Source organism: Aegilops tauschii, chromosome 7 (genome assembly GCF_002575655.3).
Source record: "Aegilops tauschii subsp. strangulata cultivar AL8/78 chromosome 7, Aet v6.0, whole genome shotgun sequence".
Lineage (NCBI taxonomy): Eukaryota > Viridiplantae > Streptophyta > Magnoliopsida > Poales > Poaceae > Aegilops > Aegilops tauschii.
The window spans coordinates 503,351,251-503,373,681 of NC_053041.3; the positions used below are offsets into that span (position 1 = coordinate 503,351,251).

Below are 22,431 nucleotides of genomic sequence, written 5' to 3' on the forward strand. Positions count from 1 at the left end.
CAAAAAAGCGGTACTATGTTACATATAGGAGTAGTTGACATGCGCACAACATCATTTGTTATCGTCATATCTTACTACACTAGCAACAAGATTGTGTAGTACTAACGTATGAACCACTGCACATGCCTAGTAGTAGGAGCACTGTGTATGTTCAAGTGGCTGTCGTGTTTCGCACTCCTCCGTCGTAAGAGTGGAAACGCTTGCTGTAATCATTTTTTTCTTCAGAAAAACAGTGGGCACGCTCTACCATGCGGATCCTCCTCCAGCCATGCACTAAATTACTCACTTTCGCCGACGTGTGGGACAGCCAGCACCTGGGTCCACCAGCCATGCACTAAGTTACTCCGTAGTAGAGTGACGGTAGACTACCCCGATCGAACCGCCGCAGTAATTCCCAATGAGCCGTCAAATCATAAAACCCCCTCCTTTCCAGCAGTAAGTTGGACGGACGAAGCAACCATCATTTCACTCTTCTCTCTCAGCTTCCTCTCTTGAAGAAAACCCCCACTCGCTTCGCTTCTCCCTCATCTCGTTCCTCCTTTCACTCTTCTCTCTCAGCTTCCTCTCTTGGATGGACGCCGGAGCACCGGCCGACGTGATGTCTATGGCTCTGGCAAAAACCGTCGAGGCTCATGGTACGAAGAAGCGCAAGCACCTCGCCGAGACTACCGCAGACAAGCTCAAAGCCATCGCCCTGTCCAAGCCCCCCTCTCCGGGATCCCTCATTAAGCAAGTCCAGGTAATGTCTCTTGTTGACGATCTTTTTCTCGATCTTGATCGTGTTTTTTCATCTAACACGCAGTACTAGTACTGGTAGTACAACTTTCTGAGTGATCTTGCATGTGATTTTAGTGTGCCAAATGACGGTTCTAAATTCCTCTTTTGACCAAAACATGCGAGAGGTTGACACTGATTTCTTATAGATTACTTTCAACTACTCCCTCTGTCCCAAATTTCTTGTCTTAGATTTGTCTAGATACGGATGTATCTAATACTAAAATGTGACTTGATACATCCGTATCTAGACAAATCTAAGACAAGAATTTTGGGACGGAGGGAGTACTTTATGAACATCAATGCTACCTTTTAAGAGGGTATATTTGCCTCAGTAACTTGTGTTATGGATATTGCATGTAATCCCTCTACTCTCATGCCTTTGAAGACATGTTCTAGTGTCTTTGTTCACTCATTTCTGTGTGTATATGTAGTCATATATGGAGTATAATATCGAAAATCATATTATATTTCTGAACGGAGGTAGTAATAAAATATGGTTTCTGTTTGAATTAGAACCAGGTCCGCGGTGGAGATGAAGTTCTCAAAGTCATGCCGTGTGAACTGGAAGACCTGATGATGAGTTCTACTGCTGAACTATCCAGCTGTTGTGTCCTTGTCTCCACGTGTCCTAAACTAGTGTTTTCCTGTAGCATTGTTGTCAGGCGTGTTCTCGAGGCTGTACTTGACCACAACAATTTCCTGGCTGTGCCTTCGATTACGAAGGGTGTGGTTCTTGTAAAGCTTCCCAACAAATCTGATGCGGCCTATCTTCATCATCATATTTATGAGTGGAAAGACCACTCTGTTAGGTTCTCCAAGGTTGACAAGATGGTGATGGTGCATGTAGACATCTCACACGAAGTCCATGGCCTAGTCAGTTATGCGGGGTTCATCCCGTAGGTCGGTGGCAAGAAATAGTCTGCAGAGTTTAGTTAGTGCAACTTTGCTTGTCTGTAGTAAGTACTATTGTTCAGTACTTGATTTGTGTTTGTGAACCCTGTATTGTTGATTAGTACTGCCGCTTTTGGTGTGTGAACGGTCTATGTTAATGTCTATGTTAATGTCTGTCCACTCAATTCAGTCTGTATATTTTGAAGTATCCAGATCATATTTTTTGTGAAGACGGTTTATCAATTATGGTTACACACCAATATCTGTATGCATTGCAGGGTTTATCGCACCCACCAGGATTTCCAGTCCCATGGATGTTCGGTCCATACGATTTGTCACGACCTTTGGACTGTCTTGCTTGTGGGAGTAGGCGGGGCCCCTGCATGCCACGCGTAGTTGGACGATCAATCTTCTGTTTAGTACTTCAACATAGTGATTTCCTGGTAAGGATTCACTCGTGTCACATCAAGTAAATCTTATTGATTTACTGTCTAAATCTTATTGATTTAATGTCATGCTTTCTTTCTTTTCCTGCAATTTTATGATGCAGGTTTTGCCATGTGACATTCAACACAGAATAAACCGTTTGGTTTGCTCTACGATGGCTATTTTTGCAGGTTTCACTTCTTATGTCGTGTCAGTAACGAAGGCACTGTCCATCACTTATATTACTGGAAAAAATTGGATCAGTCTGTTGTCTAAGTACAAGCTGAATCCCTATGATGAACTGCAGTTTGGTTTAACAAAAACGCCACAATTAGTCCTTCTCGCGTTTAAAAGAAATGAAGAAAAAAACTGGACCACGGTCACGGATCCTAGTCAAGTTAGAAAGCTGATCATAGCAGACCAGACACGATCGCCGCCGTCTCGCACAGATCGAGCACCGGCAGTTGCTCTAGCACTGACAGCGGCAGCAGCTCAGTCTGATCCATCTGAGGATTGGGCACCGACCGCGTCAGCTGATCAGTCTGATCTACCGGAGGATCGGGCATCGACACCGGCACCAGCTCTACAAGGAGCACCATCTCCGGCAGCAGCAGCGGCTTCGGCACCTGCACCAACACTTGCACTTGCATCTGCTCCGGCCCGTGTAGTTGCACCAGCAACAGACTGGGCTGCAGTTCGCACTTCATATACCAAAGTCCTTACAAAAACCGACATGTCCACCTTCTTGGTAAGCATTGGCCGCCCAAGTGCTTCGTTCTTTTTTCTTTCCATGTTGTTTCACATGATTCACTGTGTTGATCTAACTGTTTGGGTATGTCCTCTTGTTTGCAAACAGAGAATTCCTAGAGCAACGAGGGAGCCGTTCAACAATCCGGGCGACCGCGGCCAAGTTTCTCTTACCATGCGCAGCCTTGGTGTGAATGAACCTGCTCAATATACCGTAAGTACAAAGGATGGTCGCATGATGATTGATGCTAAAGGATGGTCAAGGTTCAAATCTAAATCATATCTTCCGGTAGGGGATGATGTCAAAATCGAACTTTCTCGGCAAGGAGAGCTGGTCCAAATCAACTTTGAAATTCTTCAGTAGCAGCACGCAACTGCCGAACTGATCTATCCTCCGAGAGATTTTGATGTAATAATCTGGCATGGTGAAACAAGTGTCCTGTGTGTATACGTAGTACGACAGTATTATTTATCACATGGTATATCATTGATAGAATTGCAACTCTGATTGCTGGTTAGGAACTGTCATTCGATTTCATTCCAACAGCTGTCGTGCTTTATTCAATTTTGTGTATTCGCCTTGCGACAGCATCTAAAACCAGCGCCGTACCGATCGCTTGCAATATGAAAAGCACTGAGGTAGAACACATGGGCCCCCAAACATGCAGGGTCGGCCTGCGGCCCAAAGTCCAGAACCGTGAGCCTATCTGAGTATTATATTCTCAGCTGAACCCCCATAAAAAAGTTGAACCCCCATAATGCCCGTGCGTTGCAGAGGGAGTATATTTCTCGGCAAGGTGAGCCTGTGATATAAAAGATTTGTATATTTCTTTACAGAGGGAGTATCTCTCTGTCAAAAAATATATTTATGTGTAACTAGTTACTCATGTCTTTCTACTTCCTTTCGCTGATATGTGGGGCAACCGGCAACGGGGTCCACGTGCCATATGCACAAATTAGAGTGCACGACTTCACGGTAGACACACCCCGGTCGTAGCGCCATAGTAATGCCCAATGAGCCGTCAAATCACAACCCCCCCTTTCCAGCTTTAGCAGTAAGCTGGACGGACGAAGCGGCAATATTTCACTGGGCCTGAATCCCCTTCTCCCTCGTCTGCTTGTTCAGAGAAAACCCCCTCTCGGCGATTGCATAGGGTTTTCTCATGGAGAACCAGGTACGAATTCTTCATCCATCCCCGATAAATCCAAGTCCCTTGGTCGCAGGTAATCCTAGGATGGCAGCCGCCGCCGTTCATGCATTTTTCTTCCTACTGAATCTAGTGTGTTTCATTTGCAGTGCCCAAAGTGCGAGTACCCTACAGGTTTCTGCGCCCTCGGCGAGACGCCACACTTGTTCCTTCTCATCCTAACACAGCATTTTGAAACGCGCACCGTATGTTCCTAGAATCCTCTTTTCTATCCGGGAGGGTGGGGGTTTTTTGAACATGCTGTGTTCTCATATTATTTTTCCTGTAGTGTATTATTTGCTCTGCCAGAACACATGTACTCAAGATGCTCGGCCTTTCCATAACTGAATACACTAGTTTAATGGTCACAGTGAAGACAAGCCATGGATATAAGTTCCGAGTTGGGTTCATGAACCAAGAAGATCGCTACTTTTTTAATGGCCGAACTTGGATAAACTTTCTCAAGTGTTACGGACTGAAAGTTGGCGCACGAATGTTGATGGAAATAGCAGAACCTAGTCTCATCTTCACTGCTATCTTCCACCCCGACGTCATTCCAATTGTTCATCCATGTTAGTTTTGTATCTGGTTCTTGCTTGTTGCCTCGATTACTTCTTAATCCACCTATTCTGTCTAACTAATCACAATTTAACTTTAGAAGTAGCAACGAATCTCTCACGAAGATGCTACTTCTAACTAATATTTTCTTATAATTGGTGGCACGTGTAGGTTTTTTCAGAGTTAAGCAGTCTGCTCGTTTGTTACTCTGTAATAACTCAGCTGTTACTAATGGCACTGAAGTTGACTGGATCGACATCCACAAGTTCCTACACTTTATTGATCGTCTTGAGGTCCTTGTGGGGTGTTTCAATGGTGGAAGGCCACGTGGGATATGTGTGCCACTGCTGCACTCGTTGAACAGGTCCAACTGTGTCGAGAAACTTATGGTACGAGCTATTTTCTGTTATATATGTTGTTCATAAACTATTGCTTATACACAGTTTTACAGCTGTGATCTTCTTGAAACAGGAACTGCCGAGTTCTATTGTTCCTATACAGATGCCTGACCATGGTCGGGTCAGACTTGCGCTTGGTCACAACATGATGTTTATGTCGACCTACTCAATTCCCCTTGGAGGTGAAAAGATACTTATTCATGGGTGGTCCCAAATAATGAAGGCTCGTCCATCTTGGAGAATAGGACAGAAGATTATGTTCATGCTTTTCCATGGCTCTAAAGCAAATATACTGTTTATTGACCACGTTGCGAGATGAAGCCACTTTCAGAAGGTTGTGGATGCGCGGGGTGGCACCTAGGCCTTGTCCTGGGGCTTGGCGGCCTCACCCTTGGTTAACTGTAGGCAAAGTAGCACTGTTCGAGGCGTGCTTTGTACGGTTGAACCTGTATAAGTACTCATACTGCTTTCAGCTTTGGTTGTTAAGTGCCCCTGCTGGTTTCAGTTAAGGTTGTTAAGTATGCCTGCTGCTTTTACAGTCTGTCGTGTTTCTTCAGTCTTGTCTTCCTTCAGCCACCAAAACCAAACCAGCGCCGGCGGGGCCACCTGCTTCCGCCTCCCACAGCTGGCTGCGCCTCAGCGCACGCATCGCCGCCCCACCGTCTCCTAAATCATTAACGACGACGTCCTCCGCGCGCTTTGGTGCGCTCGCCGCGGCGCTGCCCTCTCGCGTTGTCAACATGGTCAACAAACAACAGGAATCGGCAGAAGTACGTGGAGAGGATGACAGTAGGGGCCCACCACGTCAGCGTATGGAAAAATAAAATGCTTCCTCCTAGTGTTTTCCTGACATCTGGGACCCACGACATTGTGAGCGTATATAGTCAATAGACAAGAGAACAGCACAAGATCGGCTGACACCTGGGACGTAGCTACTCGAGCAGTATTTTTTTGTTTGGTATTGTTGAGACGGAGCAGGGTTTGAACTGGGCTGTGGCCCGTCTAGCCCAGGCTTATATTTTATGTTCACCATGTGACCAGCCCAGCTATTTTTTCTTTGTGAAAATAACCCCAGTTTATTTTTTCTGAAGAATACCCAATCCAGTCCTACTTATTTTTCTACGCCTTGATGGGCTGCAACTCTTTCAAGACGCCTGCAAATCTTGAAAGTAATATGAAATGGGTTGTAAATATAAAAACAGATGACAAATTGGTAATTACTTTATAATTTCTGAATTTTTTCACATTTTCAGATTCCTATTTCACTGGGCATTAACCTAATTTAAATATACCTTCAAAGTACTTTAAATCTGGCTCGACATTTCAGTACTAAAAATAGTTTGGAACCCACAGAAATATGCAAAATTGGCCCTGGCCAACCAAAAAAACGACTGCAATAAATTACATAAGAAGTTGCCATGAGCTATATATAAATTATTAAAAAAAAGAGGGAGTGGTCTGACTTGTGGGCCTGTTTAGTTGACGCGTATGCAAGATTTTTTTAGTTATTATATACGTCAACAAACGATTCTAGCAGACATAACCGTTGGATGTCAATCCAACGGCCGTCGTGGTTCTTCAATCTCTGATCTTCTTGCTCCAGCCGCCAAAGCAGCGCCGGCGGGGCCGCCTACTCCCGCCTCCCATGGCCGATTGTGCTGCCGCGTAGGCCTCAGTGCCCCCTACTACTCCCACCGCTGGCCAGGGCATCCCTCTACTCACCCACACCCCCTGTTATTCTGCGGAGACGGCAGCCTCACACCGCAGCCGAACCGGTGAACCCTCGTACTCCTCTCCGCGCGGGCTTCCACTGCCGCGTCTTCCCCGGCTCCGCGTCGTCCCCTTCCTAGGCCTCGCCGTCGTCCACCGCCGTGGTGCTCTCGGCGCGGCGTGGTCAATGTGGTCAACGACCGACCTCCATGGGAAGAGTACTGTATGTGGAGAGGCTGACAGCTGGGTCGACGACAGCCGCAAGGAAGGGCCTCCTTATTACGCGGAAAATAATTATTCCTCCACCTGATAGCAGGGACCCACCGGACGGGCCACCAGTATTTCGTGAAAAAAACATTTCCCCCTGACTGCTGGGACCCACAGGACAGGCCACCGTATTTCGCGAAAAAAAACGTTCCCCCCGCTGTCAGCTCGGACCCACCGGAAGTGCCTCCTTATTACGCACAAAAAATTGAATACCCCCTGCTAGCTGGGTCCCACCTTGGTGGGAGGCTGACTTGTGGGCCTACTAAGTTGACTGGGACGGAGGCCTTTGTCAACTTTAGTCAATATATAAACGATTCTAGCTCCAGTGACCGTACGATGTCCATCCAACGGCCGTAGTGCTTCTTCAACCTCTGGTCTTCTTGCTCCAGCCGCCCAAAGCAGCGCCGGTCGTGCCGCCTGCTCCTGCCGCCTGTGGCCGGCTGTGATGCCGCGGAGGCCTCACCGCCCCCTACTACTCCCACCGCTGGCCGGGCCATCCCTCTACGCACCCACACCCCCTGTTATTCTGCGGCGACGGCAGCCTCACACCGCAGCCGAACGAGTGAACCCTCATACTCCTCTACGCGTGGGCATCCACTGTCGCGTCTTCCCCGGCTCCGCGTCGTCCCCTTCCTAGGCCTCGCCGTCGTCCACCGCCCTGGTGCTCTCGGTGCGGCGTGGTCAACGTGGTCAAGGAATGGCTTCCATCGGACGTGGACTGTACGTGGAGAGGCTGACAGCTGGGTCCACGGCCGCAGCAAGGAAGTGCCTCCTTATTACACGCAAAATAATTATTCCTCCACCAGACAGCGGGGACCCACCGGACGGGCCACCGTATTTTGCAAAAAAACGTTTCCCCCTGACTGCTGGGACCCACCAGCTACATCTTCGCACGCAAGGAAGTGCGTCCGGAAAAAAGACGATTAGCCCCCCCTGACTACTGGGACCCACCAGCTACATCTTCGCACGCAAGGAAGTGCGTCCAAAAAAAATGATTCGCCCCCTAACTGCTGGGACCCACCAGCTACACCTTCGCACGCAAGGAAGTGCGTCCGGGCAAAAAAACAAAACGATTCGCCCCCCCTGACTGCTGGGACCCAGCAGCTACACCTTCGCACGCAAGGAAGTGCGTACGGGCAAAAAAACAAAACGATTCGCCCCCCCTGACTGCTGGGACCCACCAGCTACATCTTCGCAGGCAAGGAAGTGCCTGACAGTCAGGACCCACCTGGTCGAAGCGTACGTAGCATTGTCATTCTAGTCGCGAACGTGTACGTACATATATACTGGTCGATGTAGAGGCGCGCACGTGTCGTAGTAGAGGTGCGTACGTGTCGTAGTACGGGCGTGCACGTAGCATATACACGTACGTACAGCGGCCAGGGTGCAAGAAAGAAAATACGGCCACGTACGTACATACGGGCAGGGTCTCGAACGCCTACTCGCGCATACGTACGGCTAGGGCTCGTGTACATGGCTGGGTCGGAACGGAGAAACAGCGTCGTCGTCGTGTTCATGGGGAGGCAACGGAATGCGTCGTGTCCATGGGGAGGCAACGGAATGCGTCGTGTTCATCGGGAGGCAACGAAACGCGTGGGAGCCAACCGGCTGGGTCGGAACGGAATGCGTGGTCGTGCTCATCGGGAGGGCTTGGACGGAACAGACGATGGAAACGAGGCCTGGCGTACCGCAAAACGGAGGAAACGGCCTTGTGTTCGACCGGCCATGTTCGAAACGGGATCCTGTTCATCGGGAGGGGTCTGGCGTACCGCAAAACGGAGGAAACGGACCTCCTACGGTCGAAACGGGGGTCCTGTTGATCGGGAGGGGTGTGGCGTACCGCAAAACGGATGAAACGGACCCCCTACGGTCGAAATGGGGGTCCTGTTGATCGGGGGGTGTGGCGTACCGCAAAACGGACGAAACGGACCTCCTACGGTTGAAACGGGGGTCCTGTTCATCGGGAGGGGTGTGGCGTACCGCAAAACGGGACTCCACGGGATACTGTTCATCTCCACCGTCGACCTCCTCCAGCCTCCACGGGCTCCTGTTCATCCAGCCTCCACCGCGCGCTACTCCACCGGCTACTGTTCAACCACCCCTCCACCGTCTACTGTTCATCTAGCCCTCCACACCACGGGGTCCTGTTCAACCACCCCTCCACGGGCACCCCTCCACTATCTACTGTTCATCCAGCCCTCCACACCACGGGGTCATGTTCATTCAGAGGCAACGCCACCGCTCACTGCTCATCCAACCCCCCCCCCCCCGCAACGCTCACTGTTCATCCAATCGATCGGCTTCAGTTAGCAGCAGTAGCGAAGGAATCGCTCGATCGGGTTCAGTTAACAGCCATCGATCGATCGCTCGGGTTCAGTAACGCGTAGCCTGCAGTGCAATCGCTCGGGTTCAGTTAGAGCCCAACGCCTCGCTCGGGTTCAGTTAGAGCCAACGCATCGCACACACGCGCGTACGTGTACGAGAGAAACGCGCATCGCTCGGCCCCCGACCTCCCAACGTAACCGGGAACTCCCCAAAATTTTCCTCCCCCTCGCTTCTACCACGGTTTTTTCCGTCATGGACGGCCCAAAGAATGTCATGCAGCTGCGTCTCCGGCCTGCCCAGGACAAAAAGCCCATTTTCTGTCATGATTTTTTGTCATAGAAGTAATAGCCCACCACATCTATGATGATACCGGGTTTCGTCACAATTATCGTCATAGAAGTGTCATATGTATGACAGAAAAAAAAATTCGTTCGGCCCAAAATGTCACGGATGTGTCTTTTTTTTGTAGTGAGGGGAACTCCTCCTTCCTCTCTCGGACCATCCTCTAGATGGTTCCCCATGTGTAGCAACATCAACCGACAATGATGAACAGGACGCACAGTACGCAACATGTGAATGAACAAGCAATGGTTCTTTTGTGCATCGAGGGGATAAATTTAATGTTTAATGTGTATGGTTAGATTCATATTTGTATGGACGAATTTAATGTTTCATGTGTATGGTTAGGTTCATATGTGAAAGCATAATTCACACTCATGTAAATATGTAATTTCAGTGTTTGTCATTCATACATGATTTGGTATTAAAACCTCACTAGACTCCATGAGCCAATTTAGTGAACAACCAAGCAAGCGAATTCCAATTCATGTTCATTTCAGTATCCTTGCTAAATTAGTATTTCAACAAATTCAATACGGAGCCCTCCAAAACAGACATAAAAAACATTATTTACTTAAGGGCTCCATATTTTCTGATCTACCATTATCTGTTTGGATCCAGTTCATTTGGCTTCATTTGTATGTTCACATGTTTCATCCTTCTGATGTACGACTATCTTCACCTGCAATGGTTGCTGCTTTTGTGCGTTGGTCCTATTGGGCCTTAGGATGAAGACTTTCTGACTGTCTTGTACAACAAGGTTTACCCCGCTCCGGTGAGGGAGCGGCGATGACGGTGGCACGCCTTCGGCTCGCTCCAGTGTTTGTAGTCGTCGTTAGGAGTTACATGGGCCTGGTTGTAATTTTTGTTACCTCTCATGTTCTCTATATCATCATGATTTTTTTTGAAACCATATCCCTCTCTTTATTTATGATTGAACCAACGTTACATCACTTAATAAGAGAGGATGAGCTCACTGGGAGCCTCAACAAAAAAATATTACAAGACGGGCCCTTAGCCAAATTTGCTATTTCATGAGTAACAAAATTAGCCTCTCTAGGCCAATGCACAAATGAGGTATAAGGGAAGCTACACGCAATATGATAGTAATCATCAAAGATTGCAGCCACTGGACTTGCAGATCGCCCTCCTTCATTCATCGTATTGATAACCTCAAGATTATCTGAATTGACAATAACCTTGTTGCAACTGATTGTTCGTGCCAGGCAAAGACCATATCTCAATGTAGTAGCTTCAGCAGATAGCACATCATAACAAAAGTCAATTTTCCATTTCCCTGCATTTATGAATTTGCCACCATCATCTCGAATAAATTGCACCAGCTATCCCCTTTAGAAGGTCATGATCAAATGAAGCGTCCACATTGAGCTTCATATGTCCATTAGGAGGTAGCATTCATCCTCCTGATTTCCTCTTAGCTTTTGGCTGCACCGGAAGTGTAGTTTGATGTCAAGACTCAGTCCACAGCAACAATTTGTTGGGCATTTTGAACTTTCTCGCCAAGGCACAACTTCCTTCTTTCCCACCATAGATACCAACAAGTGATAGCTATTATTTCATGCACTTTCCTTTGCCCTAGCACAAATGTCTCATGTTCTAGCAACTCCAGGAGATATCCTAACACACACTATCTCGCTCTATAAATTATACATGCATTGTTAACAATATTATCCAGCCCAAGTTCCTTCCAAACTTGCATAGCTACTGGACACTAAAACAATGCGTGTAAAGTAGTATCAGCCCCTATTTTGCAAGCAGGGCATTGTGGTGATACCTTAACACGCCTGTTTGAAAGATCAACGCCACAAGGTAAAGTTCCATGAAGAGTTTTCTAGGCAAATATTTTTACCTTCGCCTGCTAGTTCAAATTCCAAATTCTTCACGGCACACTTTCGACCTGCATTGTTCCTTGTCTATTTGGTCGGCGTAGTTTCCCCCCGAATCTGTGATCCCACTCAACATAATATGCTGATTTCACGGAAAAACTGTCTTTTTGTCATACCCCATGCAACAAAATCCTCCATATCATAATTTGGAAGTGAAATTGCTAAGATTCGGTGAACATCCACCTGCCAGAAGGTTTGCCTCACCAGTTCCTCATCCCACTGGTTAGTACTAGGATCAATCAAGTCATTTACTTTTGATATGATATGGTTGCCACGTACAATAACAACTTTTCGGTTACATGAACCAGGAATCCATGAGTCATCCCATATATTGATTTTCTGTTCATCACCCACTCTCCAGATGCACCCATGTTTCAGAGTGTTCACCACTGCCATAATAATTTGCCAAGTGAAGAAAGCTCCTTTTTTTAATTTAGCATTGAGCAAATCTCCATCGGGAAATTATTTTGCCTTTAGAACAGTGCCACACAAGGAATCTAGATTATCTATTAACCTCTATGCCTGTTTTGCTAGAAGAGCCAAATTAATACAACGGATGTCTCTGAACCCCATACCTCCTTTGCACTTCTTACACAAAATTTCCACCATGCCATCCAATGCATTCTTTTCTGGTTGTCACTGTACCCCCACCAATATTGCGACATTGAGTCAGATATTCCTTTACAAACTTATTTAGGAATTTTAAAGACCGACATTGCATATGGTGGTATAGCTTGTGCAACTGACTTGAGAAGGATTTCTTTACCGCCCAATGATAATTGCGCCTCTTTCCAACCATTCACCCTCTCATGACACGATCAATCAAGTACTGAACACAATCTGTTTTATCCATCCCCACTTTAGACAGCAATCCCAAATACTTATCATTGAGCGCTTCTATCATGATATTCAGTAAAGCACAAATTTAGGCCTTCACATTAACATTAGTATTTGGACTAAAGAAAACACTAGATTTATCCAAACTCACCAATTGTCTGGATGCAGCACAATATAAGTCCAGGATTCTCTTTAAAGTTTGGGCATTCTCCACATTTGCTTTCATAAGGATCAATGAGTCATCTGCAAGCAGGAGATTAGAGATTGATGGGGCCTATCTGCACATCTTTACGCTCTGTATCACCATGATTGATTATGAATAGAATGTAAGTTTCTCCTTTTGACTCCGCATCTTCGACGTTTTGAGTTCGTGTTGTCGTCAGGCCCCTCTGTCGAAAAAATCTTGATCCATATCGCGCGGTCATGCAAAATTTACCATGGCAGCAATACGATGAATTTACAACCGGATATCAACCTTACCTTGCACAATCCAGAGCCGAAACTATAACTGAAGAACTCTCTTTGATCTGAACTAGTACAAGACATCTTATTCATCCAACCAAAACTGAACTACAAGACATCTTATTCACCCATCTGGCACCACTTCTTTTTATAAAGAAGAAAAAAACAATCTCTGCTACCTAGGAGGCTAGGACGAATGAACGAACGATCCGCCCGACTCTTCAGTACTCCTCGCTCTTGATCACCTTCCGAAACCAGCGCGTGGAGTCCTTGGGGTACCGGGTGAAGGTCTTGCGGTCGACGTAGACGAGGCCGAACTTGGAGGTGAAGCCCATCCGCCACTCGAAGTTGTCCAGCAGCGACCACGCGAAGTAGCCCGTCACCCTGGCGCCGTCGGCGATGGCGCGCTTCAGCTCGTGGAGGTACTGGTCGAAGTAGTCGATCCTGAAGGTGTCGTAGAGCGCGTGCGGTAGCGTGTCGCTGCCCGACTGGTCGATCCCATTCTCGCCGATGAGGATCAATGGGTCCCTGAACTTGTTCTTCACGTGCATCACCGCCTTGTAGAACCCCCAGGGCACCACGTACAGCCACTTCGAGAACGCCTGAATGCAATGTGTTCATGCATGAATCACAAATTCTTGCCCAACCCTTGTTTCTTTGGTGGTGAGATTTGAGGATCGTTACCTGTCTTCCGATCGGCACGCCATTGCGCTCAACTGAAAGGATGGGCAGATGATCAAACGTGTTAAGACAGGCAGACAAGGGAGGAGCAATGCATGTGAGGTTTCAGTTAGCCGGACGTACAGAGAAGCTCGGCCTGCCAGTCGGTGGCGTAGCTCATGTGCGTCAGGTTCTCGTGGTGCCTGACGTAGTAGGTGGTGTAGTGGTTGACCCCGATGATGTCCGCCGAGCCCTGCACCAGCTTGCTCTGCTCCGCGGTGAAGTTGGGTAGCCTCGACCCCACCAGCTTCCGCATCGTCTCCGGGTAGTGGCCGAAGGTGATCGGGTGCATGTACCTGCCAAGTTCAGCTTCAGTTTCAGTCAAGTCCGGCCGTCGTGCCTGCGACACTGAGATGCGTGCGCCGTTCCTCACCAGCCAAGGGTGAACTCCCTCGCCCTGTGCGTCGCGTACTCGTCCTCCACGGTGTAGGTCAGCGGCTCGTACCACACGAAGTCCAGGAGGATGCCGATGGTGCCATTCTGCCTGCGCTGGTACTTGTCGCGGTACACCTGGACGGCGGCGGCGTGCGCGAGGATGAGGTGGTGGCCGGCGATGTAGGGCTCCGTGGCCGAGTTGCCGCCGAACCGGCAGCCGGTGCACCTGCCGGGGGCGAAGAAGCCGTCGCCGTAGCCGTGCCAGGCCATCATCCGCGGCTCGTTGATGGTGAACCAGTTCTTCACCCGGTTGCCATACGTCTTGAAGCAGAAGTCGGCGAAAGCCATGAAGTCGGGCCTACGAAAAGATGTGCGGCGAGCCGGAAGCTATCAGAGATCACATGTACTAAATGTTGCAGGATTTTGCGGTTGTGGAGTATGGAGCACGAACACTCACACGACCTTGGGGCTGAGCCAGCCGTTGTACTGGTTGTTGAGGACCTCCGGCAGGTCGTAGTGGTAGAGCACGACGTACGGAGTGATGTCTGATCAATGGGGAAACGTTATGCAGAGAAGGAATCGTTATCAGCTGTTCAACAGAGAGATTTGGACGGAGTCGTAAATAGCTCGAGGAAACGCGGAGGTGGATGGGTGGATCGTACTGTTGGCGAGCATGTAGTCGATGAGCCGGTGGTAGTAGTCCACGCCGTCTTTGTTGAACCTCCCGATCCCATCTGCATTTTATTCGTGAACAGTTTCAGAGGAAGAAGAAGAAGAAGAAGAAGAAAACACGTCAGGGAACTGAAGAAGATGCGCGAGCAGGAGAGAGAGACGTACTGGGGAAAATGCGCGACCAGGAGATGGAGAAGCGGTAGGCGTCGAAGCCCACCCTCACCATGCTGTCCACATCGTCCTGAAGGAAACCACCACAAAAAACCCAAACAGATCGCGACCGGAAACCACTTGCAAATAACAATCAAAATCAGTGATATTTCTCCATCACCGACCATGTAGCGATGGTACTCGTCGACGGTCACGTTGGCGGTGGCGTTGTCGGGAGTGGCACCTACGGCGCAAGAACACACATTCAGTTCAGGAGTCGCCACACACACATGCAAGGCTTGGCTCAGAGACGCCATTTCACCATGGATCCAGACCTGGAAACTTGAGGAAGGTGTCCCAGATGCAGGGCCCGCGGCCGTACTTGAGGGAGTTGCCCTCCACCTGGTACGCCGACGAGGCGGTGCCGAAGACGAAGCCCTTGGGGAAGCTATCCCGGGAGAGGTCAGTGTCCCGGCCGTTGGCCAGGAGCGCCAGGGAGAGCAGGACGACCGCGCGGAGGAGCTCCATAGTGGAGAGGGCAGTGTCGAGTGTGGTAGGTCAGTTGTCTGATCGGGGAAGGAGGCCATATATGGAGGGTGGAGAGGAGAGATCGAGGGGGCAGCATGCAGGCAGCAGCGCCATTCTCTGGCACAAACGGTGGCACACCGTGGCACTGGTTCTTTCTTGTGTGCGCGGGCAGCCCCCTTGCATGCATCCTAGCCTTGCTCCTTGACTTCTTCTACTCGTCTGTATAATGTCTTTGTTTCATACACTCCACATTCTTTTTTACACTCCACAATTTTGACAAGGGCGGAGCAGGTGAAAATGTGACCCTGATGCATCATCTTACCATAACAAAACAGTTATAGGAAAAAAAAATACTGCTAATTACGATTTAGGAGTAGTACATTAGAAACATTTGAAAAACTAGAGAATACCCCGCGCGTTGCTACGGGAATCGATTGCAATATATTTCAGTGATTTGATTGTATGAAGCTTCCAGCGTTGAATTAATATATGAACTAAAGCTAAAAAATATATTATATATTATATTTGATTATTGTGCAGTCAGAAAATATTTTGAATATAAGTGACATAACGTAATGGAAAACTTTTTTTCATGCATGTTGAGTGGACCTTTGATGAGGTGACATGTGTATTGAGATGAAAAGTGTGCATGAGATCAACTAATAATGGAAAACGTTTTCTCATGCATGTAGTGGTGGGCCTTTGATGAGGTGGCATGTGTGCATGTTGAGATAAATAGGATAGTGGGGATCAACTTCTTATTTATATAGGATTCGTGTTTGAAACTTGTGTTTCCGAGCCATCTTTGGAAACCTGCCAAGAGACAGCGAGAACAGAGACAACCAGGACGCATAGGAGATCATCAAATCCACCCCTCGTCAGAGACGAGGACACACTACGCCAGGGAAAAGGCAAACCCACTGCCACAGGCCACCTGCAAACCTAGAAGGGTCGGTGGTCCGCGACGGTGCCCTCAAGAGAGTGATGACGCAGGGCGCCATCGCTGTCGAGCCCGAGAGATGGACTAGGGTTTTCACCCTGGACCCATGGCATTGTGAGGGGACCCCTAGCAACACCTGCCACAAGGAAGAAACAACCGTGGGTGACGTCGCTGTCGGCACGGGAGCGCAGAGCTTTTGCTCGGACCCACACAAGTGCCACCCGCGGACTCAAAGTTGACCTAACCCACGAGGGTGGGGATGGACACCCATGCGAGGACTCCAGATCCAGACCAGGGGATCGCCACCGCTGAAGTCATGACAACGACACCACAAGCACCCACTGCTCCTCCCCTTGCTACCCACATAGGCAAGAGGAGACGCCGCCACCGCTGCCCACTATGGAGCCAACCGTGCAGCCTCACTATTCAGGGCGTCGCCCCGGCATCCAACCCCCCCCCCCCCTCCCCGCCGCCAAACCAGAAGATCGCCACCAAAGTTGCACCTATGCAGAAACATCACTAGCATGGGGTTGGACCCCGAGCCCACGTGACGAGGGGATGGCAACTGGGGCCCGATCGCATCTGGATCTAGCCCCAAACTGAGGATGCGCTCGGGATGGGGCTCGCTGGTGACTCCCAACAACATGCCTACATGCCACCATCCCATACACTGTCACCGAAGCCCTGCGACATGTCGAATAGCCATGAGGGGTGGATCCGTTGGTCTGAGTTTTGTGCGTTTTTTGCATGGCATTGCTGTTGCAGATTTGGCTCCGACGACTCAACTAATAAGGCTTGGGCTCAATTCCTCTATGCTCTTCTCTCCCCGACCCATGCAATTTGGTTGTAATAACACCTTATATTATAGGACAGAGGGAGTACTATTTAGATCAGAACTCCCCTGGCCATGCCCGCACCTTACAAAACAGGTATGCTGTTTTTTCTTTCATCTACATTTGTTTCAGAGATATAGTATCAGCACATGTCATGCATCCATGTTTCCAGCTAAGTGCTCGTGTCCACCTAGTGCGCATTGTCGTACTATCCTTCTTCCTTTGATCGTATCACAACCATTCCCTTTTTACAAGTATATAAACGAGAGAGAAGGACATGCACATCGACCAATTGTGGCTCCTCTCCTCGTCTTATGAGTACATATTGTGAAGCTGCTGCTCATGTCGCCTTGGTGGTGGTCACTCCTCCGTATCAGAGTCCAGCGGGCAGGAGCCGTCGTCGATGGTGGCCAGTGGGTCGAACATGTGCGAGGTCGGGTCCATGCACCCGCTCACGATGTCCAGCTTGCACCGGTCTCCTCCCTCCTCGTAGAAGCCGCCGATGTCGCAGCTTGTGATGACGATGTTCTCATCTGGGAAGATGGCCCTGTCGCAGGCGCCCTCCATGTTGAGCTCGTCAGCCAGCCCCTGCACCAACACCACCAGGTTAAGCTCTTCTGACCCACTTCCATACATGATGAACACAGAAAGCCCCACTGTGGCAGCTGGGTGATTGGCAAGGCATTTTTAACTCTTGACCTTTGTTATGGAGTGTTTGAGAAACGCGATTAATTACCTCGTTGAAGAAGCTCAAAGGCTTGTCGAGCCATGGCTTGGGGACCTTGAACTTGAGGGTGTATGCCCCGTCCCATTCATTTCCGTTGGTGAAGGAGAAAACCAGTGTCATGGCTGCAGCAGCACAAGACCAAGACTACATCAGTAACCATAATAATAATAAGCTAGCTAAAAGGAATTAGGCTAGAAGTGTGTACAGAGTACTGACCATGCTGCGGCACCCGGATCCTGATGGTGTAGATGGGGGGACAGGCTTTCCCCCTCTCTTGCAGGGTCATCTGCCTCGGCTCGCCGCCGCACATGATCGGCTGGTTAAAGCCCCCTGCATACAGGTTAAACACCTCATCGGTCAGATAGTACATACCAAGGCACAAGCCAATCAAATTGATCAATCGTGTCCAAGGAACTTCGACAGAAAATGGAATCAGGAGCTTGTTCAGTTTGCTCTGGTTACCGTTGAAGGCGATGCCAAACTGCTCGTTGGGTGTCAGCTTGGTCGTCCCTGGGTTGTAGAATATCTTCAGGCCCTCTCCCTGCCACACACACACAAAATTAAAGATAAGACGAAGCTCGGAGATAGAACTATGTCGATATGTGCATGGATCGATGCGAAGGAGTGAATAATTACAGGGGCTGGAGGAAGGCCGTTGGTGGTCTTCCAGTACACCGGCGCCTTCCCCAGCTCGAACTCGGCCCACGTCGGAAGCTTCACCCTAGAGACCAATTCCGGTTCCACGAGTCAGTCAATCACACAACAAAATACGCATCACACCTAGCTAGGAGCGCAGGACAGAGGAGATAACTAGCAAGCTTACTCCTTGGTCTGCGGCACGACGGACACGGGCGCCGCCGCGGTGGCAGAGGCGGCCGCGGCCGCGCGGACGACGGCGGAGAACCTCCGGCAGGTGACGACGGCGGCCCGCGCAGGCCGGCTGCGGCGGCGGTGGAAGGCGGTGCTGCTGCCGCCGCCGCACAGGCGGCTGCAAGAAGAGATGGTGGCCATCGTGCGTGCCTCCGATGATATCCGCCTAGCTACTTCCTTGCTTAATTCCTTTGGTTTTGCAGGTGTGGATGGCTGAGTTCAAAGATCGGCTAGCTTCTCGCGCTTGCAGGAGTCGTCATATATAGGCGTGGATAGACGCGAGCGCGCTTGTGTGGTGGGGAGGCGGCGACGACGGCGCGGATGATGCTACTGGTAGAGGATCGTTGGGCAACTGAAATGGCCCGCTTGAGTTGATTTTTTGGGGGTTTAGCTATGGGACAAAAAGCAAAAGATCATAGAGGGGCTTTAGTTTTTCGCCATTAGAAAAATCTTCTCCACATACTAGTAAAAATATCTTCCTTTCACTCTCCGTCGCTGGATCTTTTCTTGCTCTTGCTTCTTTGCTCGCCGAACCTCATCTTTTTTTATTTTGCTCGCTGAACTCTTGCGCAATCTGAAAATAATGAAGAGATACTAGTTTTCTGCAGACAAGAACGAACGAGCAGTACTCATCTTTGAGTACGTGTCAAAGTAAGCGTGGTGTGAGCGCCGCCTGGAATTGGTGGGTCGACCGTCACTTCAGCGATTGTCCACAACATGCTACTTTTACGTGCATTCCATAATGTAGCGCATATAAATTTTTTCAAAAGTCAAACTTTATAAATTTTGATCAAGTTTATAGAGAAAAAATTATTTATATCCACAATATCAAATATATACAATATTTAAATATGTCTTGTGATGTATCTAATTATATGTATTTTGTATTCTAAATGTACATTATTAATGCTTAGTCAGCTAAAATATTTTAGGAGCCTTTATCCGTCGAAGCTTTTCTTTCCTCTCTTGCGACTAGGGTAAAATATTCCTCCCTCCATCTCGGCCGATAAGCTCGTGGATTCACAACTCCTTTGTCCGCCGCTTTGAAGGACGGTGATGGGGAGGGTGCCTAGACGCGGGCTAATAGATAGGTTATGGTTTTAGTACTCGGGGGCTGCTCCTATCTTCCTCAAATTTGTTCATTAGAACAGATTAGACAAAGCCTCGGCGTATATTCCTGCCAGCTCCTTGGGGCGGCAAGATTAGAGTTTCTCGTCGTACGTACTTGATGGCAGGACTGCCAAGTTATTCAGATCGATTTAAGGGTTCAACAACGACGACTGTAGCTCCTGGACAGTGGTCCTTAAGGGCACGTGCATGAAGACTTCCTAGATGTCACCGACAAGGCCAGGCCGGCTCCGGTATGGGAGCGATGACACCGGTGCGTCGGCAGCTCATCGTAGCCGCAGGATTTGTCGTTCGATAGTCTAGGGACCTTAATGTAATTTTTATTATATTTGGGGTGAACCTTATGTAACAAATTGGAATCATTTCCAAAAGAAAGTGTCCACTGACCGCTCTGAATATCGCTATTTGGCTTATTTTCCTCCATTTATGTTATTGTCTGCCTTTTTAACTATACAGGAGAGCCGATGTCTCAATTATAGAATGAAGAAAGGGCAAAGCCAACAGAAGAAACGACCGACAAACAATAGTGCAAGCGACACAAAAACAACAAACAGGAGGAACAGAAAACAAATACAGCCATAGTCCTGGTATTTCTAAAACCTAGATTTTTCGAAGACAAAAATCCACGTCTGCATTTAACTAGTTCATGACCTGCACAACGACGACGAATTTGATGTCGAAAATGCGGGTGTTTCTCTCCCTTGGTATAGCCCAATCAGTGAGCAGGCATACGCAGTCAGACTTCTTCCTAGCCTTCCCCTAAAGGGCATCTCTTGCCACCATCCACCAATGCGGAAGATTTTGATTGGCCGAGGGAGGAGTGTCATGGACTCTACTACTACCACCAGCAATGAGGAAGGCCCATCTCAGCCCAGACACAAGATAAGGCCCAACCATCTTTGCGATCCAGCTACCTGAGTGACTTGAGTCCACCCATACCGGATAAGAAGGGTGGTGCATATTGACAGAAGCGTGTGTTGTGAAATGACTTGAGAGTATCTCTTGTTCCTCCTTCTATCCCCTCGCATGCTCCCTTTGTCTCACTCTGTTCTTCCTCGAATTTTAATCATGTTAGTGATGTGGAGCATCCCACGGACATCACCATATCAAGTGCCCCATCGTCAAGAGACGCACGCATATCCCACATCATATAAGGTTAATCTTATCCTTTACACATGTCTAGTTTGCTCTCTCGAGGGTGGTATACTACTTGACTCTCCTACCTTGTTCACCTTTAGGTCTGAGCCGAATGTCACACTTGGCACGGAGAAGGTCAAGCACAAGAGAACAAATATGTCATCCAAGAGGGAAGCATGGAATCGGAGAAGGAACCATCAAGAGAAAGGCCAGATTTGGGAAGCATCGACAAGCGTCCACGCGAACTCCAGCAGCTAATTAAGAAGCTCTCTAAAAATCCCGTGGTCATGGGCCACTGGACCCCCGTCCCCACAGGGTCTTGCCACCAACCTCTCTGGAATCTCAGTGCCCATGGGCCTGCCTGCAAGCAGCTGTTGGAAAATGCCCATGTATTTTAGCTCATCACTTGGGCAATGCCCATGTATTCTTGTCTTTTTTCCCTCACTTGCCCTTTCATGCCTAGGACTATATATACCTCTCCCCCCCCCCCCCCCCCCCTCAGATATAGGGTTAGTCGAGACAAGAATAGACATTCATAGATCTTAGCTCATTCGCCTCTCATTGTGGGTTTCCTCCTAGTGGAGAAGACTCCAATGGAATAGAAGGCCACCCACCAAGTGAAGACTCCAAGGAGTACAGGGCCACCTATTGGATGAAAGCTCCATGAGCACAAGACCAGCTTCCATGGACAAGATTTCCCATGTGGAACTCAAGCGCTCCTTGTCTTAGGACTTGGGGAAGAACTCTATCATGGTCCATCTCTCTCTTATGGATGATTTGGTTCAAGGATTTACCTATGTGTGTCTTGTACTGAATCAATGTGTGTTGATCTGTGCTTGTTTCCCTTATGATTCCTCCTGTTTCCATCCATGTTCTTCCTAAAAAAACCACAACTCGTGAAGATCGAGCACCCGTAGCAGCTTGCCCCGTATGATTTGGTATCATGAGCAAAGTTTCCATGAATTGGACCCCCCCCCCCCTCCATTTTCTAGTCCTATTTTGATTTTTCTAGCCCAAATTCAAAAATCCTAACACAAAAAATAGTCATACGCAATTTCTTATGATTTGATAGATTTGTGCGAATTTATCGGTTTTGATCCATGGATCCATTGCAAAACTATTTCATCTACCTTCCTTGGCCCTTGGCCCTTGGCCCATTTTTTTTCTTTTCCTCTTCAACCCTTCGAAGTCGTGTTTTTCAGCCACCCCTATGCCCATGGGCGTATGTTGGTATCCTCTATGGATACCTCATGCCTGTGGGGCTCCTGGACCCAGAGCCCATGGGACCCGAGAGCAGCCGGCATTCGTTCATCATTTTGGCCATAATATTCACTCCCATACTCTGATTTGTGCATCCTTGGGCTCGTTTTGAAGATAGACGAGGTATTGATCATCATGTTGATTTCCAACTCATTTGGATGGCACAAATTTGTAGGAACTTCATTGACACCCAATACTTCCACCAACCACCACACACATGCCATCGCTTCATCACCCAAGCATCATCCGAGTGACCATTA

At 48.6% G+C, this 22,431-nt stretch overlaps 2 protein-coding genes across 2 annotated transcripts; both read right to left on the reverse strand.

Annotated features, from left to right (window-relative positions):
• Positions 1–13,052: 13,052 nt before the first annotated feature.
• Positions 13,053–15,276, reverse strand: LOC109751652 (beta-glucosidase 38-like). The gene is made up of 9 exons (XM_020310533.2): positions 15,084–15,276; positions 14,934–14,992; positions 14,764–14,839; positions 14,589–14,660; positions 14,384–14,471; positions 13,925–14,284; positions 13,636–13,847; positions 13,516–13,547; positions 13,053–13,433 (listed from the first exon to the last, which is right to left on the reverse strand). The coding sequence occupies exons 1-9, from the start codon at positions 15,274–15,276 to the stop codon at positions 13,053–13,055; spliced, it is 1,473 nt and encodes a 490-aa protein (XP_020166122.1).
• Positions 15,277–17,055: 1,779 nt separating this feature from the next.
• Positions 17,056–19,019, reverse strand: LOC109751649 (protein POST-ILLUMINATION CHLOROPHYLL FLUORESCENCE INCREASE, chloroplastic). The gene is made up of 6 exons (XM_020310528.4): positions 18,600–19,019; positions 18,413–18,497; positions 18,239–18,317; positions 17,993–18,106; positions 17,786–17,898; positions 17,056–17,637 (listed from the first exon to the last, which is right to left on the reverse strand). The coding sequence occupies exons 1-6, from the start codon at positions 18,785–18,787 to the stop codon at positions 17,410–17,412; spliced, it is 807 nt and encodes a 268-aa protein (XP_020166117.1). The 5' UTR covers positions 18,788–19,019; the 3' UTR covers positions 17,056–17,409.
• Positions 19,020–22,431: the final 3,412 nt, after the last annotated feature.